This window comes from Phoenix dactylifera, chromosome 2 (genome assembly GCF_051530095.1).
Source record: "Phoenix dactylifera cultivar Ajwa chromosome 2, Ajwa_hap1_PhDact_Kaust_v1.1, whole genome shotgun sequence".
Taxonomy (NCBI): Eukaryota; Viridiplantae; Streptophyta; class Magnoliopsida; order Arecales; family Arecaceae; genus Phoenix; species Phoenix dactylifera.
Genome location: NC_143191.1, coordinates 57,456,122 through 57,482,614, shown reverse-complemented (window position 1 = coordinate 57,482,614; position 26,493 = coordinate 57,456,122). Strand labels below are relative to the sequence as shown.

Sequence of the window (26,493 nt, the reverse complement as noted above, 5' to 3'; positions counted from 1 at the left end):
GTTAAATCCTGTAAATAATGGGTGTTTTAGATACTTCCAGAAGTGAAGGATGTATGAGATATCTGATATAAAACTTTTAAAAGTGTCAAAAGTGAATCCATGTATGCATATGGCCAAGGAAAAATCCTCATACAAATTTGATAGAATGTCCTATATGATTTTCTTAAAAAAAAACTGAAAATGGTTTATTATATACTTTGTCAAGTATGCATGTAAAGTTTTTATCTTCATTTTTTTTGGGGGCTGCCACAAATTATGATGTCCATTCATTCCCCAACAGCAATAAGGGCTGCAAGCTCACCCGCTTTATTTGTAAGCCCAAGGCCTCTTCATGGGACTAAATCCACTTATTAGCAATTAAATCAACCAGATCCATTTGAATCTATTTTTATATTCAAATCAATGTTGATACGGATATAAATTTAAACATCTGCTTAATATCCATATTTTTATATATATCAAAGATAAATAGATATAAATATAGGTAGATACTTATCCAATTTGAATACCTGATTCTATTTGTATGTAGAGCACTTATAAACTTTTAAAGAAAATAATTGACTATATTAATATGATATGAACTTAATTTACCTTCCACCCAGTGATATTTTTGATTTGGTATTCATAAATCTTTTAACTATTCAAGTTATAACTGTATTTCTAAATATCTGATTTGTATCCTTATTCATTTAAAGCAAATATAAATATAAATTTTTGTATTTAATTAACATCATATCCGTATCCATATTCATCAAACAAAATGGATATTGATATAGATATAATGATATCTGATCTGTATCCAATCCTGTTATAGCCCTAGAATCGACTTCAATAATTAGTGATTACTCCCATCCGTAGAACCAAGGAGCCAAGAAGCCAAGGAAGCTAAGAATACTGCCAAGAAAACCAGTATATATACTAGGTGACCAAGACTAGTCAGTTGATTCAGGAAAAACAAAATAACACCACAAATAAAGGAATGAAGGTAATAGAAAATAGAAATTGGATTTCCATCTCCATTGATGTAAAGCTTTCCGTGCATCTCAAGTTGCAACTCTTCCAATATTTGTCTCACTGGATATTTGGTATGCTAGTTTACTAATAGGAATGGAAAAATTATTTGAGTTTACAACAAAACTAAATGGCCATTCGACACCCAACATGAGATAGATCCCTATTTAAAGAAGAACAGCTTGTTGCTCATTCTATTAATTTCAGATATCAAAAGATCGAGCATATGAGGCACATATAGATCGAAGAAGAGTAAAATTTGTGACCTTGATCATCCTGGAACTAAAAAAGATGTAAAATTTGAATAGCTTCTCAAAAAATAATCTTTATTTATATCCTAAGATTGTTCAATATCACAAAACACCAAAAATATGCCCTGTAGAGAAGACGAAAGGTGGGATCTTTGAAGCCATCTCGGTGAGCTTCTCTCATCGAAATGAGAGAGTATGGATGAGAAAAAGGGGCTAGAGTTGAAAGCTGAACTGGACCGCTCATTTTCCATGCAGATCCTCTCTTCAGAGTCTCCAGCTTCACTTGCTTTTCTTTACTGTAAATGGTGTATTGGTGCTCCAACTACATGGGCATAAAAAAATTGTGCATTGCCACCAAAATGATCATTTCTTGATGCCTGCATTTCTTCTTCATTTCCTTCCTTTGTTTCTTGTATTGCAATTCTGAACAATCATCTTAAAATCATAATCATAAAAAAAATCACCAATTTTACGAAATCCACAGTCAACTCCTTCAAAGTTTGTGGTGTCATTGCTCAAAATATTGTCTTAAGATTGTAGGAACTAGAGAATGAAAAAGTAAGGAAGGAATATGACAGTCATTTTTCTTAAGACAATATTTACTCCCACGACTTGTGTGTAAAAGGGAACAGCAAATTTGTCTCCAGGATACGATGGAGCTCAGAAAAATTTGTTTGTTTGATAGCATCTTGCACTATCAATATCAAACCAGAAAACTCTAAGAATTTGGCTATGATGACAAGACTAAAAAGAGACAAAATTTGAGAAAGAAAGAATGAATGTGTTGCCATCCATTTTTTGCAGTAAAGAGGCCCTTTTTTAGGGTTCTTGGTGTCTCTTCAAACAGTCACAATACTTGTTGGAATAGTCATCACTTTTCAGACGGTAAAGTCACCTCCTTTTAGCTTGAAGAATCATGTCTTTTCAGATAACTATCATTTGTGTCTGTTTAAAGAGACATTTCTAAAATTGCTGCCATAAATATGCACTAGTTCTCTTCATGATTGTTTTGATCTTTATAGGTTTGGGTTTGGGTTTGCTCTTTTTCCTTGTTGCTATCTTCATAGGTTGTTTGGGTTTTTTTAATTAATTTTTTATTTTAATATGGAAAGGATGAAAGAAATCCATCCAAAAATATTCATCTAGCAAAAACCTATAAAAAAGAACAACAAGAACACATGATTTAAACAGTAAAAATCATCCAAAAGCATTGGATATGTATTCTATTTCCGGTCAACCAATCAAGTTCAACGCGACTCCATCTGTTTTTTTTGAACCAATTCTCTTATATATACTTCTTTCTGTTAAATTATTAGCCATGGGCTAGAGGCAACGCTAAACTCGCTAACTCGTTATTAAATCGGGCGGGTCGAACCGGATGGTCCAGTCTTGGACCGGGTTCGGATGAGATCCGAGTCCACAATCTCTAGTATTGACTCAGCCTATATCCCCTTCCGAGTCAACGCGCGAGAACGAGAATCAGCGGCGATCGAGATGGAGGCCCCCCGAGGGGATGGAGCGCGGTAGGGCAAGAAAACCTCCGATTCTGAGCCAAATCTTCTCTCAGGTAGTTACAAAAATCTCATCTTTTTGAGAATTTCTATGATCTTTGAGTAGTCCGCTTCTTCTTCCTTTCGTTTAATTTGGTTCGGTTTTGGGAGTAGTTTCCATCTCTTTTTTCTTCTAGGGTTTCGTTTTACTTGATGTTCTTGGTTTAGGTTTTGCTTTCGTTGAATTGGGGATCAGGGGTCTCCAGTTTTGGAATTTAGGAATGATGGTTTTGTCGGAGGTTTGGATTTCTGGGAGAGATTTGAAGGATTGGAAGCTACTTTTGGTGCTAGTGGATCTAGATGGCATGGGTGGAGAGTTGCAGTGGGATTTTGTTGGTAGCACCAGTTGAGGATTTGTCTATTAAAGATCGGGGCTTGCAAGTGGCTTTGTGGACTGTCATCACCATAGATTCGATCACAGTTTAGTCGGATTTGCGATTAGGGTTTTGTTGTTCTGAATTCCGTAACGAAAATTTTCTCAAAGGTTTAAATTTTAAGGGAAATGTATAATTTAAAGCTTCTCTTAGAGTCCAATTCATATAAATAAAGGGTTGTGCAGATCATAGTACAAATTGGGGATTTAAGACCTGCTGCAAATTGGAGCACATGACTGGGTCTTCTTATAGTGTTATCGAAATAACTGTATTCAGTGTTGGGAGAACACCTACCTGGCCCAATCAGCTCTTGTGGGTCAGAATTTGGGAAATCCAGATATTCAATTTATAAGAATAAAGCAACACTTTTAATATCTAGCTGCAGTTGAGTTGTAACAGTGTAGCTAGATAAAGGAGTATATGACGAGAGCTTGAGCTCAAGCTTGCAGGATAAGATCACCATGTAATGGAATTTATACTTATACAAGATGTGGATGTCTTGTTTGGTGGGTCATGGAATGACAAATTTCAAATGGATACATATTGCCAGAGTTAAAGATACGTGAATAGGAGTGACAATAATCATACAGGATACCTAGGATAGGGACTTTGTCATGGGAACAAGCCTCTGCTAGTGATAAACTTTAAATCCATATAATTTTTGACTTTTTCAGTGCACTAACAGCTCAAATGCTAGAGGAGACTCTTTGGTTAAGGTTATTTGAGAATGATTTACTATTGGTTGATGAGAGTATTGGAAGAAGTGCATATGGACTTGAATTATGAATAGAATTTTAGAGAATAAAGGTTCACAAATTCTTATTTGGATGAAACTAGGGTGGGCATTGGCATAATGGTAAGGTTACGCCATTGTGACCTATGTGTCATGGGTTCAAGGCACAAAAATAGCCTATTTGCGCGCGGCCGGGGGGTGGGGGGGCAGAAGGGATGCAAGGCTTCATACATTTAACTCTCCTCAAACTCGGCAGAGGAAGGAGCCTTGTCCATCGGGATGGCCTTTTTTAAATTCTTTTTTGGACCAAAAACATATTTTATGGAGTGCTAGAGTAGGAAAGTGGATGGGCCTGGAAATTTAAGAATTTAATGGACGACCGGTAAAGATCATGCTATGTAAATTAGACCTTAATGCATGAACAAATTGAAAAGTTATGATATTTGCAACCACCATTCTCCAAAGTGTATGCTTCTCCATTAAACTGAACTACCACCACAATTTGCCCTAGGAAGAATAGTTAAGAGGGATACACTCCCTTGGAAAGAGATTTGCACGTTAACTCATCAATATTTGTCCTCCGAAAATAGCTGAAGCCTTTGAAAGCAAAGCTATATGATGCTAATGGTTTACCGGTGCATGATCATTCTTTTCCAGATTTGCATTATCAATTTTAATAACTGTATTTGTTGATCATATTAATGTCTTGAGTGTAATTTGGTTTGCCTCCATCATCATCTCACTCAATGAATGGTGCGTTCTTCATAATGGTCATAATTGGCAGCAGTCTTTTGTAAGAATGTTTCACTCAGTCTGCTTCCAATAAAAAAATAAATAAATTCCAGTTCAGCTGTATAATGATTATACAATGTCAGCTAGTTATGTACTTGCACAGAAATATTCTTGTTGGTAGGTATCTACAATAGTTACTTTACGTTCCTCTGAGTTTTTAAGTTACACTCAAATGGACTTAATAAGGCTCTTTGGTTCCTTTGTGTTTTATGCATGCTTAATAGAAAATCGATCACATCTGAATTACTGACCTGAAGCAGTGAACATAAGAACATTAATGGACTATATTAATTTAGTTTTCGACTTTTTTGAAATTGCAGTTTGTCAGAAGGCTGTAAATTTCCATGCTGTTCAACATGTTCCATTTTTATCCTTTGTTATCTTCCATTGTTTCTACTGAGGACTTGTGTTTCTTTTGGCACATTTCACATTGATTATGTCTGTCAGTTAAAACAGGTTTAAGTGAGAGTTTTCAGCTTTGCTCAAGGGTTTTCAGCTTTGTAAGAATGTTTCACTTAGTCCGCTTCCAATCAAAATATAAATAAATTCCAGTTCAGCTGTATAATGATTATACAATGTCAGCTAGTTATGTACTTGCACAGAAATATTCTTGTTGGTAGGTATCTGCAATAGTTACTTTACGTTCTTCTGTTTTTAAGTTACACTCAAATGGACTTAATAAGGTTCTTTGGTTCCTTTATGTTTTATACATGCTTAATAGAAAATCGATCGCATATGAATTACTGACCTGAAGCAGTGAATATAAGAACATTAATGGACTATATTAATTTAGTTTTTGACTTTTTTGAAATTGCAGTTTGTCAGGAGGCTGTAAATTTCCATGCTGTTCAACATGTTCCATTTTTATCCTTTGTTATCTTCCGTTGTTTCTGCCGAGGACTTGTGTTTCTTTTGGCACATTTTGGATTGATTATGTTTGTCAGTTAAAGCAGGTTTAAGTGAGAGTTTTCAGCTTTGCTCAAGGGTTTTGTTTGGAGAATATACCTGTTTCTTGGCTCCCGGATTTGCAAAGTGGAGGTGTTATTCATCAAGGAATCTGCAATAGTAGAAATACCAGAATATCAACCAAGCAAAGTACAATACACAAGAAGCAAGGAACTGGTGATTTTTCAGGCTGTATGAATTTTTTTCAACTTCCACTATATTGAGGTCTTTTTGTGGATATCTCCACCTTAGAGATCTTAGTATATATATTGCTGGATGGCTTCAGGTCAGGGCATGGTTCACCTGGACATTTCACTTGTGAAGTCAATGTCAAAACAATATTACGCTCATCTTAAAATCTCCACAACACTACATAATATTTGTGATGGATTAATCTGGCAGAAAGTTGGCATGAACTGGAGCAGGTAAACTTTTGTATCATGTTTTCTTGCATAAATTTACTTTCACTAATTATGATATGCAGAATTTAACCAACCAATTAAAGGTGGCTAAATTTGTACATCAAGCAATGGAGCTTCTTCTCTTACTTCTGTTTCATGTTTTGCTTCTCACTTTTAGGATGCAAATGACATTTATAAACCAAAAATCATAATATCTAAGTTTTATTTCTAGTCCCCAATGTAATACCCAACACATGAACACTGGTATGACGCTCAGACATGGAGATGGACACTGGTATGACACTCAGATATGGCTCCACGAGGAGAAATTCATAGGTATTGAAAGGATCAGACACGAACATGCAGCCGCACCCAGCACATGAACCCGAGTCCATGTAGTATAGCTCTTTCCTCTCTGTTTAGCAATCCAGATACTTTTCAGTATACACAGTTGCATATTCCTTGACAAACCATACATGAATTAAATGTTAGTAGCATCAGAAGAGTTACAGTGAGAGTCGTGGATGGATGTTTCACATAATCAAAACATATATATTTCATGGTACTTAATACTATATATGTGTGTGTGCTGGCCCGAATACACAATGTCTCAACATTCTTCTTCCTTCTTTTTAGTCTTACAATAACTCATGAGTAGGAAAAATGTTTTCTATTCTTTTTTCTCCTGGCTTGCTGCCAAGATCTTTATGAGGATGCTGTTAATGACAAATTTCTCAAACATTACTAGTGATGTCAGGAAAACATCTCTTCTTGATTCAAGTTTTATCGTAGATGTACTCTTTTTTCCAATTTTGTAGAAGCTAGATCATAGGGTGCAAAAGGCTGAAGCTGTTGTGCTACATGCTTAATGGTTGAAGAGATGGTTCCGCTTCGTTCAACAGGGCTTACCGACCCTGGATGGGAACATGGTGTTGCTCAAGATGAGAGGAAGAAAAAGGTAAAGTGCAATTACTGTGGGAAAATAGTAAGCGGGGGAATATACAGATTGAAGCAGCATTTGGCTAGAATTTCTGGTGAAGTTACATACTGTAAAAAGGCTCCTGAAGAGGTGTATATGAAAATGAAAGAAAATCTTGAAGGATACAGGGCTAGCAAAAAACGACAATCAGAGGATGAAGAGCAATCTTTTGATTTACATTCAAATGATAACAACGAACAGGATGAAGAACCTGTTGGTTATAGACGCAAGGGAAGGCAGATCGGAAATGATCAAAGCTTGGTCACATTTATAACCCCACTACGGTCATTAGGGTATGTTGACCCAGGATGGGAACATGGTGTTGCTCAAGATGAGAAGAAAAAGAAGGTAAAATGCAATTATTGTGAGAAAATAGTTAGTGGGGGTATAAACCGGTTCAAACAGCATTTAGCTAGAATTCCTGGGGAAGTTGCATACTGTAAGATGGCTCCTGAGGAAGTATATCTTAAAATGAAAGAAAATATGAAATGGCATCGCACAGGAAGGAGAAGAAGGCCTGAAGCCAAAGAACTTGCGGTGTTCTATATGCATCCAGACAATGATGTGGAAGAAGGGATTGCAAATGGTAAAAACAAAGCAAATCGTATGATTGGTGATCAAGATGTTTCTTGTAGTAAAACCATAAGAAAAAGATCTAAAGGGAGGTCACTGGAAAGTGGTACAAGTGATACTGAGCGACAACAGAAACAGATGAATTTGGATGCTGTAATTGCAAAGACACAGAAAAGCCAGGTCCCATTATTGTACAAGCAATCAAAACAAAAGGCAGGGTCTGAAAAAAAGAGCCGTAAAGAAGTAATCTCCGCAATCTGCAAATTTTTCTATTATGCTGCAATACCTTTCAATGTCGCAGATTCTCCATACTTTCACAAGATGCTCGATTTGGTTGGTCAATATGGACATGGATTAAAAAGCCCTACAACCAGATTAATTTCTGGTCGATGCCTGCAGGATGAAGTTGGAAGTATTAAAGAATATCTTGTAGAAATCAAGGCTTCTTGGGCTACAACTGGGTGTACAATTATCGCAGATAGTTGGAAAGATGTGCACGGAAAGACAATAATCAATTTCTTGGTATCTTGCCCTAGAGGGACATACTTCATTTCCTCGATTGATGCATCTGATATAATCAAAGATGTTACAAGTCTTTTTAGCCTCTTGGACAAAGTTGTGGGGGAGGTAGGCGAGGGCAATGTTGTACAGGTACTCAACTCGTTTTCTTTCAATTTCTTAAGTTTTTGGCCGATCACGTACATTATAGAGTGAAATCTTTATTCCAAATTTGAGCTTTTTTTTTTGAATAATTCATTAAACTTTGATGGTAATTACTTGGTAGCATGTATGTTGCAGGTAATCACAGAAAATACTGCAAACTATAAAGCTGCTGGGAAGATGCTAGAGGAGAAGAAGAGAAGTTTATTTTGGACGCCCTGTGCTGCCTACTGCATTGATCAAATTCTTGAGGATTTTGTGGAGATAAAATGGGTCAGAGAGTGCATTGACAAAGCCCAACAAATTGCTAAATTTATTTATAACCGCATGTGGTTGTTGAACCTCATGAAAAAGGAATTTACAGCTGGAAAGGAACTTCTTAGACCAGCTGTTACAAAGTTCGCAACCAGCTTTCTTACTTTACAAAGCTTGCTGGATCATAGGGCTGCTCTCAGAAGAATGTTCCAATCGAATAAATGGATTTCGTCCCAATTAGGAAAATCAGATGAGGGCAAAGAAGTTGAAAAAATTGTCTTCAACTCCACATTCTGGAAGAAGATGCAATATGTAAAAAAATCTGTTGATCCTGTTGTACAGATGCTTAAAAAAGTTGATAGCAATGAAGGCTTGTCCATGCCATCTATTTATAATGACATCTACCGAGCTAAGCTTGCTATTAAAGCCATCCATGGTGATGATGAACGAAAATATGGTCCCTTCTGGAGTGTAATAGACAACCACTGGAGTGCTGTTTTTCACCATCCTCTATATGTTGCAGCTTACTTCCTTAATCCATCATACCATTATCGTCCAGATTTCATGGCGGTAAGATTGTAGCATTGCATGTTTAAATCCTATGAGTACAATGTTTGTATTCTAATTTTGAATTGTTATTTTCTAATTGTAGCAACCAGAGGTGATCCGAGGTCTAAATGAATGCATTACTCGACTGGAACCAGATAATGGAAGAAGAGTTTCTGCTGCTTCGCAGGTACTCTCTGTCCGACTTAAATCAGTTTTTAATCGTTATATCATGATAACCTGTAAATTTTCTAACATATTCTTTTCTTAATATTTCCTGTGATCTCATGTTGTTCATCCTAGATTTCTGATTTTGATTTTGCTAAAGTTGATTTTGGAACTGAACTGGCTTTGAGTACAAGAATGGAGCTGCATCCAGGTGATAATTCCTATGATCAGCACCCGAAACTATATGGCTTATAAACTGTATAGCCTTGTGCATGCTTTGTCAGATGCCGCTGTTGTCTTATTGTTGATGGTAGAATGGAGTGTTGAACCATTGCTTCTTTGTTCTTTTTCTTCCTTTTATTGACAGCTGCATGGTGGCAACAACATGGGATAAATTGTCTTGAATTGCAACGAATTGCCATTCGGATATTGAGCCAGACATGCACGTCCTTTGGTTGTGAGCACCATTGGAGTATATTTGATCAAATTCATAGTACAAGGCATAACCGCTTGGCTCAGAAAAGATTAAATGATTTTGCTTATGTCCATTACAACTTGCGTCTTCGAGAGCGGCAATTAAAGAGAACTACTGATGACTCCATATCTCTTGACAGCGGCATGCTAGAGAGCTTACTAGATAATTGGGTTGTTGAGTCTGAGAAGCCATCTTTGCAAGAAGATGAGGTACCAGTTATATTTATCTTTTACCTTTTGCTGTGCTTATTTTTTTCGCTTGATTATTAACTGAATCAAGTTGCTCTCTTGTGAATATAGGAGATTCTTTATAATGAGGCGGAGCAAGGAGAGGCATATGAAAATGAGGTGAATGAGAATGAGGAGTCAGATATAGCGTCAAGGAAAGCTCATACAGAAATTGCAGCATTAACCAAAATAGTTGAGCCATTAGAGGTTCATCCTGCCACTATGGGTGCTACAGCTGATGAAGATGATGCTGATCTTGATTTCCTGGAGGATGATTTGAGTGATTAGTCAATGTTTTTGGCTCATTACTTCTAAATGAATTGTCTTAGAAAAGGAGCTTCACAGTAACCAGTTATTAGTTGTAAATTAATTGTCTTAGAAGAAAAGCTTCGAGGAACCAGTTTTTGCTTGTTTTAATTGTTCTGCAAATGAGTCCGCTGATGTAATTTGTCATGTAATTTGTGAGTAAAAAAGTAAAATATTCATCAAAATAAATTGAAGTATCTGTGCCTGTCACTGTCTTCGTATCTTTTTCTGTTTTAGATGGTCAATTGGGAGATATTGCAGCTTCACCGCTCTTAGCACATCCTCCTTGTGTGCTTTGACCTCAAAATTGAGCCTATAGGTAGCATCTTCATAACCCAACTTTCAGTGTGTTTGCTGTATGTTGAAGATAAAAGGTCGCTAATATATCATCTACTTTGAGAAAGGTCATTACTTAAAACAGAGATGGTAATAATTTAATTACTTGACACAGCATGCACCATATACTGTAAAATTGGCCGACTCAGAAGACAACAGGTATTTACAGAGAGGAAGAAAAAAAGCTGCAGTCCCTCTAAGAGGTGAATGGTGATGACAGCTAGAACATCGAGGGCCAAAATCAAAATGGATCATTACTGATTTCGGTTCCAGTTTCCACCGCATGTATCCATGTAGCATAAAGTTTACTTGTCAAGGAACTCCCAGTAGATACAGATATAGGAAATAAGGAAACGACCAAGCCTATGACTTCTTGCTAACTAAAAATTATGAGTGAATTTCACATCATAGAAGTGGAGAAAAGATGATGCTTTAAAAGATTATGGCTGCCAACCAGAAGATAATGGCACGACAATCCACTTCTTCACATTTATTACTGCAAGCAAAATCTAAAGTATATCATCCAGACCAAGATGATTCGAACATGATTTCTTTAATATAATTGCAGCTTGATACCTGTAAACAAGCAATAAGCGGCATTAACAACAAATGGTAACAGCAGAATACACACCACTGAGCAGCAGTTTGTGCCTGCACTGGGATGCCATTATTGCAGAACGTCCCTCACTTGAAGATAGACATTTCTGAACTGCATCACATGTAGCTTTTGGATGCTTGACATTACCATCCATAATGTTGGCACATTTCCAAAGCCTATCAGGCTCCACTCGGTGTTTTTTGTGAGGCGTTGTGTCGGGGAAGGAGGATCAGGCCCCTGTATGATTCAACTGGGTATTGCCCTGTGCTTCACAACTTGAAATACTTGGCAGAGACATCTGATTTGGCTGTTGCACACTGTGTTTGGGTTCTGCATCAAGATTATCAGAATTTCCATTGACATATCCTGCCTTTATTCTGGATAAAGGCTGCCTTGGATTCATTTGAATTGAGTTTCTCCATGTTTGCTACATTTTATATTCGGCCTTTCCATTGTTGTACATATTTCAGTTTGCCAAATAGAAGCTATAGATATCTGCATTGCCCGAATATTGTCTGGAATCAATTTCTTGGTTGTTTCTGCATATAATACATATAAGAGCGCTCTAGCAGCCATATAACATCTGTTGATAAGGAACTCTTATTCAATCACATAAGTTCCCTCCCACCATTCAATTACAGGGAGAGAAGAGAGTATAAAGCACAAGGAATAAACAAGAAATACATGGAAGAAAAGGGACTTAAATAGGGTGCTGAAGCAGAGAAGAGAACTTTCTTCACACCAAATCATGCGCCTGCTGAGATCTAGAGGAACATAAGGCGACCCAATCCATGAATCCACCACTACATTCCTGAGCACCTGAGTCACAGGATGGCTTCTCTTCAGAAAAATTCTTGCATTTTGTTCATTCCATAAATTCCACTAAATGGTCAAGATCCATCCTCTCCTGAAGCATCTTTTTTGATTCTCATCCATCTACATGACATCCACAAAAAAAGTAGGGATGGAGGGTGATCTTTAATTTTCAGACAAATCTTGACCACGAACCAGATACTCTTGCTGTAAGAGCAATGCAAGAACAAATGGCTCCCTGACTCATCAGCTACACCATAGAGGGATCACAAGTAAAAAACTTGCCATCCCTTTCTTCTCAGAAAGTCTACTGTATGTATCAATTTTTTAGCGCCAACCAAGAGAAGATTTTGATTTTTCAGGTGCATTCACTTTCCACATGGCACTATAACATGGGCAGAGAACACCACCACTGTTAATGGAATGATAAAAGGATCTCATTGAGTAGTTTTGCAAGCTCCATAGTTGGAGTGCAATTATGAAGCTCCATGTCTCTGCATATGCGAGACCACATGCATCATGGATGCCATACTCTAGTATTCTAAGATCATAAAGTGCAGCAGTTACATTTGGAAGATCATAGAATATATAGACTCCTAGGGATTTAGATTTACTTAATAAAAACTCCAGAGTGCATGCAAATATCCAACACAACTAACATAACAATAACACGACTGTAAGGAAATTGCCAACCATTTCTTGCATAACTGGCAGGGAAAAGGGTATGGAGACTAGAATTTCATCTTCAAGAAGCAATATCCCGGACACAAACTTTCAAGGGTATCTCATACATTTATTTGTATCTTTTTTTTTTTGAGAGAGAGAAGGCATTCATTTTTGTCATTTACATCACTGGAGCCTTCCATTTATTTTTGTTTAGATGGCATGATTATTTATTTATTATTTTCCCCCAAGACAAGTAGGGGCTAACACCCCACCTTTTCTACTCTATACAACCTTAGGGGCTCACTCTAACCAGAACCGAACTGCCGACTTCTTGCGCAAATGGCAAGAGATGATGCTATCCGAGTAACTACTCGGCAGTACGATTGTTTAGTAATTGATCCTTCAAACTTGTGTCAGCTCTTCTTCTTACCATGCTATCCTCAAATTTTTTTAATGCTCCTTTGCATTGTTTATGCAGAAACTCTAACAATGTTTCTCTTAAATTATATACCCAACACTGCATACAGTTCATGTTATTCTACAATTTAACATCCATCCATTTCACATTTTTTCCCTAAGAGATGCTCATCTTATTTCCTTTGGCTCTTTGTCCTGTGGTATAGGACATGAAGCATCATGTCATATTTTGGTTATGACCCTCCTGATCAAATATGATCTATTTTGTAGTGACTGTATCTAATATATGGGTAACCAAAAATTGAAACCATGATATATCAAACAGCCACTTAGCTAAATCAGTTGGCTATATATAGAACCTTTTATTTGACCACATGTTTATATCCTCTTATCTTTATTTCTGGAGTTTGCCGGTTCATTGTTCTGCTTAAACATCATAGAATATATGAGAAACTGGATCCTTATATTATCAAAATAAGTTTTTGTGATCACATCTTGTGTCTCAGCTACAGCTACTATAAAAGATTCGGGTTGGCTTCTAAAGCCAAAAATATAGTAGTTTGAGCAAATACTTAAAAGAATTTAGTAGTGCTCAATTGCCTAGGAAAAAATTAGCAGCTCTTGATGCGTTAGGTCCTATTATATAACTTATTGAAAGGTCAAGCTGAAGAAAAAATTATGAAATGGATAAAAGGGAAATAAGTTGTTTCTCTTATCTCTTGTCCATCTACATTGGATAAGTCTGGCTAAATCTATGTCCTTCAAAAATCGGATTTTGTTTCTGAAAATTGTTCCAGAAGTAAAATGGCTCCTTCTTACAAACAGAATGCCTTGTCCAATCAACTTGAGATCCAATATGCAACTGAGCCAATAGCTTCATGGCATCTATGTAATCATGTTAGGATGAATGGTGCATCTCATTATGTTCTAAGAAGAATACAAATTTTGCTACAGAATTGGACCCGCTAAGTAAAGATCCTGCAAGTTCATAAGAGAAGCAGAATAATCACATTATGTCCTCCCTAGAACAGCATGATCTGCAGGAATCATTAGATGGGGTTAAGATTAGAAAGCATTCATCTGTGACGTTTTGCCTAGAATATAATTGCCATTGCATCTTTTTTCAATTCAATGTGTGGTTAAGATTAGAAGTTTCTCCGCATCCTAATAAACTCATGTCTTGCCCATAATTGAGAATCCTCACCATGGTTGTACAATGTTCTTAAGCCAGTGAAACTCGGCTAAATCAATATATCATATCACATTAATGATTGGTAGATTCTATCACTTACCATGAACAACTAGCTGCTCAGATTGGATTAGGTGCTTGCGGTGTTTTGAACTACTACTAGTTCCTCATGAATGGGTTCAAAGATCGCTTAAAATTCCAGTCCTTTATATAAGCATGTTAAAATTAAGGTCTATGCATACGATTGTATGTGTCATGACCGAAAAAACAGATTGCTTGCATTATCATCAATTTGCAAGCTATAAAACATAGCAAGTAGCAATCAGAAGCTACCACTCTTACCTTATAAACCTTACTTTTCAACAAAAACAGCCACAATAGTGGAAAAACTGTACCTGAAGATGCTTCTGGTCTGAACCCGCTTGCATTACAGGTGCTGCTTAGTAAGATCATTTAGGAATTGATGCCAAGACCATTTTCCCAAAAAAAAAAAAAAATTAATTCCAAGATAATTCCAATAAATGAACAATCAAGTTGGAGAAGAAACTAATTTTGTATTTAACACATTATACATTCTAAAAAGATGACAATAATTTGGTTAATGTTGACAGGGATTTAGATATCAGTGCCCATACCCTTGCCAGACACCTACCGCCAGCACATGTTCAATTCCGTATCAAAACTAAAAAGAATATAAAACTTAAAATTCTTTCTTAGTTAAAAAATTAAAAATAGATTTAATAGGGTTGTGCCAATCTATACTAATGGGTCTGCATTGTTATGTACCAGAGACTGCAAGCTGCAACCAGAAGGGAGCCCAAGCTTTAGGAATCGACCCATGCTGCAATCAGTTGCAACATCAAATATTGGCGATACAGCACCGTTGTCTGCCCTCTAGAATAGTAAGATTGTAGAATTAGAACCACAGGTATAAGCCCTTCATTGGTTTCTCTTTCTTTTTATGTGCTTAACTCTGTATATGACTAATTATATGCTCTTACTCAAAATAAGCAGCTAGAAAAAATTTCTAACACCTAGAAAAAAAAACTTCATACAAGGGAAAAAATTAATAAAAAGTTAGAGAACCATTTCAAGGTTGCCCAGGAAGTTAGGAAAAGAGCAGTGAGACTAGACTTCCTTCTTCAAGAAGCAATATCCCGGACACAAGCTTTAGAGTAGGGCAGAAAGCAGGTCCGATATAACCTGACAGCAACCATTTCCGTATCCAAATTAGATCAGATTAGAAATTCTGAGATCAAAACATATCCAGATCCAAATTTGGAAATCTATTTATAGATTTTGATTTTAAATATTTTTCCAATCTAGATCCAAGTATTTGGCAAAAAATATAATAAAATAAATTGTATAACCAAAGATTCAAGCCAACGTTCTTTGGTTTGAATGGTAAGCCTTCAACCAGGATCAGCGGAACCGTCCCGAACCGGGCAGTTCCGGTCGTATCGAGCCATCCCGGTGACGGACTGGGACGGATCCGACAATGGAAACGAACTCTATTACTGGAGGAGAAGGAAAGAGAAGAAAAGAGAGCGAGCGGGGGAGGGAGGGAGAGGGAAAGGAAGGAAGAGATAGGAAGGTGGAGGCCGGCGAGCTGCGCGGAGGACAAAACTTTACTTAAAAATCATGAAATTAAAAAGCGGTCGGATCCCTGTTTCAAACGAAATAGGAGACCTAACCGCGAAACCTTCCTCGGACTCCTGCCCGGTCGCTGGCCTTCGACGACCCTCTGCCGACCTCCGCCGGCCTCCGCCGGCCTCCGCCACCCTCTCTCCCTCCCTCTGCCCCTTCTCTTTTCCTCTCCCACCTCCTCTGCCATGTCGGTACAAGCCTGGCACGGCATGGCGCGGGCCTGTACCGACTTGTGCCGTTGGGCAACTGGTCTGGTGCCCGGTACCGACACAACAGACTATGCTTTCAACCACTAGTCTACAACATGATTCTTGCTTTATATAAGTAGTTTATTTTTCTATCCTTAAGTATCATTTGATATATATTCTCTATTTTTTTATAAAAACCCTTCTCTTTGATAAAAAATAAAAAATAAATATATTTTATTTTTATGATATTTTCAAAGCTAATTTGTTTAAAATGTCAATATTAATAACTTTAATATATTTTCTATATCTATATATAATATTTGTCACAAGCTCTTTAAAAATAGATAATTCATGATCCAAACACTTAATAAGGCTGGTCACCGTGCATGTTTATAGATAACCATGCCTTAAATCCTTGTTTACCTATGTATCGTTGCAATCTACATCGTAAATTCTATTCGTGTCCTTATGATTATACAAATTAATATTACTTTTAATCACTGAATTCTGCTACAAATTTGACTTACAACCAAATATTATTTGACTTACATTTATATTTAGATATCAAAACATGGATACGAATAATATCCGACATATATCCATATCTGTTCAGAATGACTATATATACACTTAACTCTAAATTGTATCCGTATCTATTTAGAAGAAATATGGATACTAATTTTGGAATCCATTTAATATCCGTATACATATTCATCGAAAAATATGGATACAAATATGGATATACCAATATCCGATCCGTACCTCATTCATTTTCAGCCCTACATTACAGTGTATCTTATACATATATTTTTTCTTTCTTAAGAGGAGACAAACATTTTGATCTTTTACATTATTGGAGCCTTTCATATATGTTTGCTAAGATGGCATGATTGTTTTTTTTTTGACACTAGGAGGGCCTAACTCCCACCTTTCCTAACATATACCCACCCCATCTTGGGGGATATCTCCAACTGAAATCAAACCCTTGACCTCAAGCTCAAGTTGCAAGATGTGATGCCATCAAAGAAAGCGCTCCGTCATACGACTCTTTAGTAGTTGATCTCTCAAAGTTGCCTCACCTCCTCTTGTTACCATGCTATTCTCAAAATTTTATTATGCGCTCTACATTGTTTAAGCATATACTCCAACAATGTTTCTCATTTGATAAATCTTCGTACCCAACACTGCAAACAATTCAAGTCATATTATTCTACTATTTAACATGCATCCATATCAACATTTTTTCCTCGAAGTGATGCTCATCTTATTTGCATTGGTTCTTAATCCTAGGATATAAGACATGAAGCATCAATTCATATTTTCATTACAACCCTGCTGATCAAATATAATCTATTTTTTCAGTGACCATATTGGATATTTGAGTAATAAAAAATTGTGACAATGCTATATCAAAAGGCCAGTTAGCTAAATCAGTAGGCTATGCAACCTTTTATTTGACCACATGTCATGTGTAAATCCTCATCTTTATTTCTGGAGATTGTCTGTACAATGTTATGGTTAAACACCATAGATTATATAAAAAACTGGACTGCCTCATATTATCAAAATAAGTTTTTCTGATCACATCTTGTGTCTCAGGTATAGCAACTAGAAAAGATTTGGGTTAATTTCTAAAGAAGAAAATACGATAGTTTGAGCAAATGCAGAAAAAGAATTTAGTAGTACTCTTTTGCTCAGCGAAAAAAATTAGTAGTACTGTTGATGCGTTAGGTCCTATTACATCACTTATTGAGAGGTCAAGCTGAAGCTAACATTATGAAATGGCTAAAAGGGCTATAAGTTGTTTCTCGTTTCTCTTGTCCATGTGACTTGGACAAGTCTTGCTAAGTCTACCTGTCCTTGAAAAATGGATTCCTGTTTTTGAAATTTCTTCCAAAAGAAAAGAGACTTCTTCCTGCAAATAGAATGCCTTGTCTTATCAACTTGAGATTTGCTATGCAACTGGGCCAGTTAATCTATGGCATGTATTTAACTAAGTTAGGATGAGTGGTGCATGTTATTATGTCATAGGAAAAATATACATATTGTTACAGAATGGGACAAGAAAGTATACATCTTCCATGTTCAGAAGAGAAGCAGCATAATGTTGCTGTTCGCCCCTATCCTTGAGGAGTCAATCATCCTCCCTAGAGCAAAATGATTTGCAGGAAACCATGGATGGGTTCAAGATTGGAAAACATTATCTGTGATATTCTGCCTAGAATGTAATTGGCAGTGCATCTTTTGCCAATTCAAAGTTGGCATCATATGCCTGCCTTTCTATCTTGTTTTTCATGGATTTCAGAGAAGGTAGTAGTCCTTGGTATCAATGTTGATTTCTTCTTTTAACCTAAGTTCTTCCGGTGTTTATAAGGAATCTTGAAGAGAGGTTTGGTACTCACATAAGTTTAGTCAATATAAGTATAAGACAAGTCTCACCTCTCCTGACCGTTGTATTTGGTGTGCAAAATGCTGGGGAAAAAGAAAAGAAAAGAAAAGATCAATGCACACACATGACATGTTGACACCTATAATGTCAGTTATTCTAAGACCAATCCTAAAATCCATGCTTGTCAAATGTATACTTGTAGATGTCTGTTAACAAATTTTGATAGGTTCTAGATACATGTAGCATTGATTATTGCAAACATCCAGATGTCATAATCATTAAAATCATCAAGCCTTTTCCCAACTATTTAGAGTTGGCTTTATGGATCCTCATTCATATCCTAATTTAGAATATCTCTAATTTAGGATATCCTAATTTAGGACTATCTCTGAAGTTATTCCAAGTTTCTCCATTTCTTGCCAGGCACATGAACTACCCATAACTTAGAATCCAATTACTGATTGGTAGATTCTGTCACTTACTATGAACAACTAGCTGCTCAAATTGGATTTGGTGCCAGTTGTGCTTAAACTACTAATAGTTCCTCATGAATGGGTTCAAAAGAATGCTTAAAATTTCTGACCTTTATATAAGCATGTAAAAATCTAGGCCTACTCATGCCTTATATATGTGTGTCATGACCCAAAAAAACAGATCGCCTGTGGTATCATCAATTGCAAGCTATAAAACAATGCAAGCAGAAATCAGAAGGTACAAGTGCTTTTTTATAAACCTTAGTTCTCAGCAAACACAACCACAACCTGCACCCATTGTGATACTGTTGACTGTTTGTGAAACCACTCCCTTTGCATGGTGCTACCAGTTAAGATCATTTAGGAATTGATGCCAAGATCATTTCCCGAAAAATAAAAAAGAAGATGCCAGGATAACGCCAACAAATAAACAATCAAAGTGGACAAGAAACTGATTTTTATATTTAATAGATTATACATCCAAGGAAGATGACAGCAATCAAACTTGGTTAATGTTGACCAAGGATTTAAATATCCCATACTCATGCCAAACACCTGCTGACACATTATGTCTGTGTGCCATGCCAGCACATTTTTAATTTTGTTTCGAAGCAAAAAAGAAATAAAAAAATTAAAATTTTCTTTGGATAAAAAATTAAGAATAGATTTAATAGGGCTGTGCTGATCCATACCGATGGTTTTGCAATGATTGTACCGGGGACTGTGAGCTGCAACTAGAAGGAAGCCCGAGCTGTAGGAATTGACCCATGTTACAATCATCTGCTGCATCAAATATTGAAGATACAGCACTGTTAGCATGCTCAATCTTCACACAATCCAACACTTGTTTCTCCTGGGTTCCATCATCAATTGTTTCTTTGTTCTCTGTTTCCGCAAAGAGAGAGAAAGAAACAGAGCAGTTGGTGCCAGTACAATTATTAATTGGGCAATTAGCTAAAATGCAAATATAGCTCACTTAAAAGAGAACCAAAGTAGCAATTTCATCTCTAATACTCTTGTACCCATATGTACTACCTGAATGTGGAGGATAGAATTTTGTCTCCAATACTCCTGCAATTTTGACACGTGGAGGAATAAATGGCCGCCGATCATCTTGTGAAAGCGGAAGTTGAGGGCATTGTTCTATTGTTAAGAATTTTGGGAAGAAAGGGCGATTCAGCCCTTGCACCATAGTGATCTTTGGGCAATTCACAATCTGCAGCTCCTCAAGTGCATCTCGATTCTGCTGCACCAACTGCAAACACCTTAGGTTCTCACAACTATCAACTACCAAGGTCTTGAGCATGGATGGGAGCAGTTCATCTCGCAGGAGTCGGACACCAGGACAGTCCTTTATAACCAAGCTTCGAAGAGATGTGAGCTCGGGCAGGTACTCTAGTGGTAGGATGTGCGTGCAACTCCATATTGTCAGCTCTTCAAGTACAGATATGGAGTTTGTTTTCCGAAAGAATTTCCAAGAACTACTGAAATAAAGATGCTCAATGGATGTCAAATCACCAAATCCATGCATTATGTTCTCCCATTTGTTCGATATAGTCAGTTTGTTGCCCGAAGTGACCTGGTATATTAGCAAAAGAGAATCAAAGAACTCTGTTGGTGCATGAGTTTCATACAGAAGCTTTAAAACAAACAATTAGAGAATGTACGATTGTGTAAGTCTTCGAGTAATCAATTGGAGCACTTCAAATTTAGGATGGAGGGTACCTGAATGCAGTTGATATTTTGTATTTGACACCAGTTAATCGATCCAGGGCAATCAGCAATTTTCACTTCGTCAGGCATAGATGAGAGCTGATCTTCTGCCATGATCTGAAGTTTAGGACAATTTTGTATAAATAATGCTTTGAGAGAAGTAAGATTTTGCATCCCTGACAGTGATGTCAATTGCTGGCACTCCTCAATATGCAGACATTTAAGCTTGGATGGCAGTCTTTCCTCTGATAAGAGTTGGAGTTGAGGACAATTTTTTATAGTTAATTTTTCAAGAGAAATAATTTTTTGCATCCCCGGTAGGGATGTCAACTGCTGGCACTCCTCAATATGTAGATCTTGAAGATTGGAAGGCAGTCCTTCCTCTGATAATATCAGGAGTTGAGGACAAAAGGATATCTCCAGTACTTTAAGCGAGTGGAGATAATGCAGCCCTGTTATGGATGTGAGTTGCCAGCAACCAAAAATGGACACCCTCTCAAGCATGGATTTTGATATGGGTGCATCCAATTTTCCAAGAGTCTCATGAATGTATAGAGGAAGAGACCGTATTTTTTTACAATTAATTATACGGATTTCTTGAAGTGATGCAAAGGAGAAAGGATCTCCCACCCATTTTGGAAACTTGGAACCACCATATCCTTCTATAAGCAACTTTTCGAGGTTGGCGTGAGGTTGGAGATACTCAAGCATGGCTTCCTCCCTTTTTTCATCGGCTGGGACATCCTTATGTTCCTCTGAAAAAGCTTCTAGATGTAGTAATCCGTAGTAATCCTTATTTTCCTCATGATACGGATCATTTTTGCAGTCGACCGCATTCCAAGCTAGCATCAACCCCTCGAGTTCATGCTTATATTTAAGACCGGCATCTCTGGCATCCTCTATGTTGACCATGTTCATAAGCCCTGAGATGATGAGAGTTTCGAGGTTCACCAAATCCTTCAGCACTCCTCCTATCCCACCCTGCACTTTATAACATCCAAGCAAGCTCTGAAGATTTGTTAGTTTTCCGATCCTAGCTGGCAGGTAGAGAATTACTCTGCTCACAATTTGTAGGTGGTGGAGGTTAGCAAGGTTGCCTAGACCATCTGGTAACTCTGCAAGATGCGGGCACTCAAGTACCAACGTCTGTAGGTGATAAAGGGGACATATTGATTCAGGGAGCTTCTCAATTTTGTTGGATGTAATATGTAAGTAGCGCAAGTGCTTCAGGTTACCGAGTAAATCTGGGATCTCATCTTCCCTTTCCCAACAAAATTCTAGAGCCCGTAAACATCTTAGTAGCAGCAGAAACTTGATTAATTTTTGGATTGCTGTTGGAAATCTAAACTGATGTTGTATTAACAAGGTCCGTAAGGCCCTAAGATTATACGAGCACAGTGATTTCCCAAATTCCTTTTCATCTTCCACATATAAATGGCGAACCTCATCGGAGAGACTGGGTAGCTTCTTATCCACAATTGCCCAACACTCATTTCCTGCAATAGATTTTGCTAGATCATGTATCATATCATGCATCTTAAACTTAGACCAATAGGAATCAAAGAATGATCTTCTTTCCAAGTCATTGAAGTATTCATTGCCAATGTCTGCCATTCTTCTTCTACCTCCAGATGTTTGGATGTAACCTTGTGCCATCCACAATCGGACTAATTCATCTTTGTCAAACTCATAATCCTTCGGAAACATGGAACAATAAATGAGACAAGGTTTTAGACGTGCTGGCATGCGGCTATAGCTTAATCTAAGAGCTGGCAAAATCTCATTAACATTCTCGTCGACTTCCCATACATCACTTTGTATGACATCCATCCAGCTATCTTCATCTGCCATGTATCTTAGAAGGCTTCCTATTGACTTCACAGCCAATGGTAAACCGGAACATTTCTTGACAATCTGCTTACCGATATCTGCCAAGCGTGGTTGTTCTTCAGGGTCTCGACCACCGAATGCATAATGTCTGAATAATGACCAAGACTGCTCTGGAGACAAGTAGCCAGGATGATAAGGACGAACTGTCTGCATGATCTCGGCAACCGAATCATTCCTACAGGTCACGATAATTCTTACTGTTTCTGCGCCAACGAAGGGTTTTCTTAAGCATTCCCAACAGCTTTGCTGATCATTCCAGACGTCGTCGAGCACGAGCAACACTCTCTTCCTCTTCAGCTTTTCCTTGAGAGTATCTTGAAGTGTGCTTAGTTGTGCAAGATCACAAGAACTTCGAGTAAGAGACTCAAGGATGGCCTTTGTTAGCCTTGGAACATCGAAATCATCGGATACACAAATCCATCCAGTTAGATTGAAATATTCTTTTACCTTGGGGTCATTGTAGACCAGCTGGGCGATGGTGGTTTTTCCCAGTCCCCCCTTGCCGACAATCGGAATGACAGAAACACCATTTCCCACACCCTCGGAAAACAGCAAATTAATTACCTCCTGCTTGTCGCGTTCCCTTCCATAAATACTCAACTCATCCACCATGTGGCTGGTTGGTGCTGGGCACGGAGCTTCGAGAACCCGTCGCTCTCCATCTTCCTCTCTTAAACGGAGGCGATCCCGATCCTCCGAGATATAATCAAACCTCTCCCTGATCTTCCTGATTCTATCCCCCATGCCGTCCGGAATTGAAACCTGTTGGAGTTTTAAATTTATAAAACGATTTAATTTTGTTTTAAAAAATAAATCAGCCCTACCCCCTGAATTTTAGATGATTTAAATACTTTAAAATATTTATTTTTTCAGACGCTTCTATCCCCCATGCCGTCCGGAATTGAAACCACTATGGTGGAAAGAGAACCACTTACCTCTTCCTCATCGTCCCCTTCCTCTCGCTTCCTCTTGCGGGAAGCTCGGCCTTCCACTTGGGCTCGCAGTACCTCGTACTGGTACTCGTCCAGCACGTCGTCTGCTTCATAAGCGACTTCTTTAAGCTCCTTCAGCCAGATCTTGACGGATTCGTCTCGTATCTCCCTCTCCTCCGCGTCATGGAGCACTGCCTTGATCCTCCTCAATGTTCTCCCCAGTTCCTTCAGATCTTCCAAGACACTGCTGCGTGGATCCGATGATGAAGACGGCGAGACTGCCCAACTGCGAACACAGCCGAACACTTGGCTGGTTTTTGATAGGATGGAAGAGAGGAAAGCGCTCGCCATCGCACAACCTCGGTTTCCTCCTTGCTCTGCTCGGATAAGACACGGCAAAGAGGAAAGAGGGCTTTGGCTTTTCTTCTCGTCCCCTTCTCAGAAAGAGCGAACCGGAGTCAAGTCAAACGGGGAGGATAGCAGAGACCAAGTTCGCTTTCGACGATTCCGTCCTTTTGACAGCTCGTATTAGCCGTCTTGGTCCGATCATCGTGCCAAAATAGTGTTACAAATTCCCAATACCATTTGGTGGGTTTGCTTCATCCGCATTCAATTTGTAGGACAGCGGTTCAAATTCCACCCAAGGCCACAACGTAAGCGAACCAGTACTCGCACTCTCGATGGTAATGGCGTGGCCGCGGGCCTAAACTTTCGGACTTTCTTCGCTCGAGTTGGAACTCGGACCCTTGCCTTTTTTGGCAGATTAAAAGATCATTTAGATCCCGCACATAGTGCGATAAAAAGAAGAAAAAAAATACAGCTACAGATAAGCCTTTTAAATATTAAAAAAAATATAAAAGAAAAAAAATAAAGACAGCTGCCGAATCTCTTTTATATAAGTTGGTTCCATTGGCCTGCAAGAAAAAAAAAAAAGAAAAAGGTTTTAATTGATCACCCAGTAAAGTTTTAGTTGATAGGGAAAGCCCAAAATGATAATCTGAATACAAACCTAACCCTGATCCAATCTCATCTTCTCCAAGGAGCTTGGTTGTATCTTTGCCCAGAAGAAGAATATATCTTCCTACATGCTTGCGGCCGTTGGATCATCCCCATTGTGCTTTGAGATTTGTGCAATTGTCACGGTGCAATCAGCAAGATAGGGTGGTGGTGGTGGGTCCCACTTTCACCCTCAGCATTGTTGCTACTCTCTATTGACATGGCCACTATGGCAATTAGGGGTAGCAAAATATGACCCGACCCGCCAACCCGACTTATGTTCGACCCGGCATAAACAGGTTTGGGTTTGGCCTAAACAGATTTGGGTCATAAACAGGTTGGCCCGTTTAACCTATTTATTAATTGAGTCGGATACATATTTTAGATGTCTGATCCGTTTAACCCGTATAACCTGTTTAACTGTTGGGCTGATAGATAAGTGCCACAAAACAAGGCTTACAAGACAAGGCCCAGGGCCGGCCCAACTCCCCACCGCATCCCGCATCGCACTTCGCCTCGGCCCCTTGGCCTGATTTCACCTCGAGGGCACGAGCGACTTGTCCTTACTCCTTAGGGCTTCCCTCAGTGTCCCTCTCCCCTCTCCTCTCTAGCTCTCCTTCGGATTCTTCGCCTGGCGCCGCCCGAGCTCTCTTCCCTCAATGTGACTTCGAGCACTGGCTATCGTCATTGAGCCTCCCGATCCCAGTCTCACCCGGGACGAGATCATCGACGGCTACATCAAGAGATTCAAGACCCTCGCAGCCTCACTTAGGTCCTCGGAAGGTTAGGGACCGCATGTCAAGGGAGTGGAGAGAAAAAGAGACAGGAAAAAAAGGCCATGGCTCCAGCGGTGGCGGCAGCCGATCTTGCTCTCGAATCACTTCCTTGCCGAACTCGATCTTTCCATCTCCGCTGTCGTTGATCTCGGCCTCACCCTCTCCACTGAGATCCAAGGATTGCCGCCCCTGACCTCGTCGTTGTTGACTTCAGAGGCGCCCTCTCAATCGGTATGCCTCACTCCCTCTATCCTTTCCCACCCCACAAACCCCACCACCAAACCCTCCTCCAGCGCCACCACTACTAGTCCATCCCCCTCAAGCCTTAAGCCTTGAGCCAGGCCTAATCTATCGAAGCAGGCACCCTCTCTCTCTCTTGCCAAAGCCCCAACCTCTCGACATCTCTCTTTTGCCGAAAGGAACCCAAGGTCCCTAACCCCCCACCTCTCTCTCTCTCCGTCGAACCCTCCCACCTCTCTCTCTCTCTCTCTCCATTGAACCCTCCCACCTCTCTCTCTCTCCATCGAATTCTCCCAACCTCTCCACATTTCTCTCTTGCCGAAAGAAACCCCAAGGTCCCCAACCCCCCCACTTCTCTCTCTCTCCGTCGAACCCCCCACCTCTCTCTCTCTCTTGCTAGAAGGAATCCCACCCTCCCATGATCCCATCTCTCTCTCTTACCGGAAGGAACCTCTCTCTCCATTTGGTTAAACGGGTCAGAAAAGCAAACCCGACCTGTTTCATCCACCTGTTTCTTAAACAATTTAAATGAGTCAGGTCGGATTACCAGTTTAATAAACAGGTCAGGTTCAGGTTTATACTTTTCTGACCCGTTTAACATCTGACCTGACTCATTTATATCTGACCCGACCCGATTGCCACCCTCAGTGGCAATGGCCATAGCCATAGATCCGAACCTCGAGAGACCCTAGAAAACCCTAGATAGATGATTAGCATTTCGGAATTCTAGATTAGTGTTACAATGCTTTGAAATCGAGGGAAAAAAACGGGATCAGAATTTAGTGGGAAGATTTAGGGGCGATTGGGGAAGGATACGAGGAAATTTGTCAAAATTTAGGATAATTTTCCTCTCTCTCTCTCTCTCTCTCTCTCTCTCTCTCTCTCTCTCTCTCTCTCTCTCTCTCTCAAGTTTCTCCTCTTTTCAAGCTACTACACGAATGCAGTACGTTTGGCACAATGAGCCTCCGTGGCCAATTTGATAAA

The 26,493-nt window shown here is 38.8% G+C and overlaps 2 protein-coding genes across 40 annotated transcripts; one reads left to right on the top strand and one right to left on the bottom strand.

Moving 5' to 3' along the window:
* Positions 1-2,585: 2,585 nt before the first annotated feature.
* LOC103697008 (hAT dimerization domain-containing protein) lies at positions 2,586-10,435 on the top strand. Of its 22 annotated transcripts, none has more exons than XM_089929293.1 (9): positions 2,586-2,829; positions 5,656-5,833; positions 5,943-6,081; positions 6,876-8,260; positions 8,408-9,094; positions 9,177-9,260; positions 9,374-9,449; positions 9,606-9,922; positions 10,013-10,435. In XM_089929293.1, the coding sequence occupies exons 4-9, from the start codon at positions 6,926-6,928 to the stop codon at positions 10,226-10,228; spliced, it is 2,715 nt and encodes a 904-aa protein (XP_089785419.1). In that variant the 5' UTR covers positions 2,586-2,829; positions 5,656-5,833; positions 5,943-6,081; positions 6,876-6,925; the 3' UTR covers positions 10,229-10,435. The 22 variants fall into 22 exon arrangements, with proteins under 22 accessions (XP_089785419.1, XP_089785412.1, XP_089785417.1 ...); XM_089929286.1 differs by having other exon boundaries at positions 9,606-9,928; XM_089929291.1 differs by having other exon boundaries at positions 5,656-5,848.
* A 574-nt stretch (positions 10,436-11,009) lies between these two features.
* Positions 11,010-24,005, bottom strand: LOC103697003 (putative disease resistance protein RGA4). Of its 18 annotated transcripts, none has more exons than XR_015975902.2 (6): positions 23,501-23,980; positions 20,688-23,327; positions 19,998-20,541; positions 19,655-19,847; positions 14,661-15,159; positions 11,010-12,116 (listed from the first exon to the last, which is right to left on the bottom strand). XR_015975902.2 is itself a non-coding variant. In XM_039123822.3 (6 exons), the coding sequence occupies exons 1-6, from the start codon at positions 23,846-23,848 to the stop codon at positions 12,321-12,323; spliced, it is 3,933 nt and encodes a 1,310-aa protein (XP_038979750.3). In that variant the 5' UTR covers positions 23,849-23,979; the 3' UTR covers positions 11,010-12,320. The 18 variants fall into 18 exon arrangements, 16 of the variants coding, with proteins under 16 accessions (XP_038979750.3, XP_038979766.3, XP_088573266.2 ...); XM_039123822.3 differs by having other exon boundaries at positions 11,010-12,487; positions 14,661-14,701; positions 23,501-23,979; XM_039123838.3 differs by having other exon boundaries at positions 14,661-14,701; positions 23,501-23,978.
* Between the last annotated feature and the right edge of the window lie 2,488 nt (positions 24,006-26,493).

What these genes read in the sequence shown, in the direction of transcription:
- LOC103697003 (XM_088717139.2), bottom strand. Translation starts at nt 23,848, where the DNA reads ATGGCGAGCGCTTTCCTCTCTTCCATCCTATCAAAAACCAGCCAAGTG. An exon ending in ATTCTATCCTCCACATTCAG is followed by an intron (nt 19,848 to 19,997) that starts GTAGTACATATG and finishes TTGCGGAAACAG; the next exon opens with AGAACAAAGAAACAATTGAT. An exon ending in CAATCATTGCAAAACCATCG is followed by an intron (nt 14,702 to 19,654) that starts GTATGGATCAGC and finishes CTTACTAAGCAG; the next exon opens with CACCTGTAATGCAAGCGGGT.
- LOC103697008 (XM_089929286.1), top strand. Translation starts at nt 6,926, where the DNA reads ATGGTTGAAGAGATGGTTCCGCTTCGTTCAACAGGGCTTACCGACCCT. An exon ending in GCGAGGGCAATGTTGTACAG is followed by an intron (nt 8,261 to 8,407) that starts GTACTCAACTCG and finishes TGTATGTTGCAG; the next exon opens with GTAATCACAGAAAATACTGC. An exon ending in ATCGTCCAGATTTCATGGCG is followed by an intron (nt 9,095 to 9,176) that starts GTAAGATTGTAG and finishes TTCTAATTGTAG; the next exon opens with CAACCAGAGGTGATCCGAGG.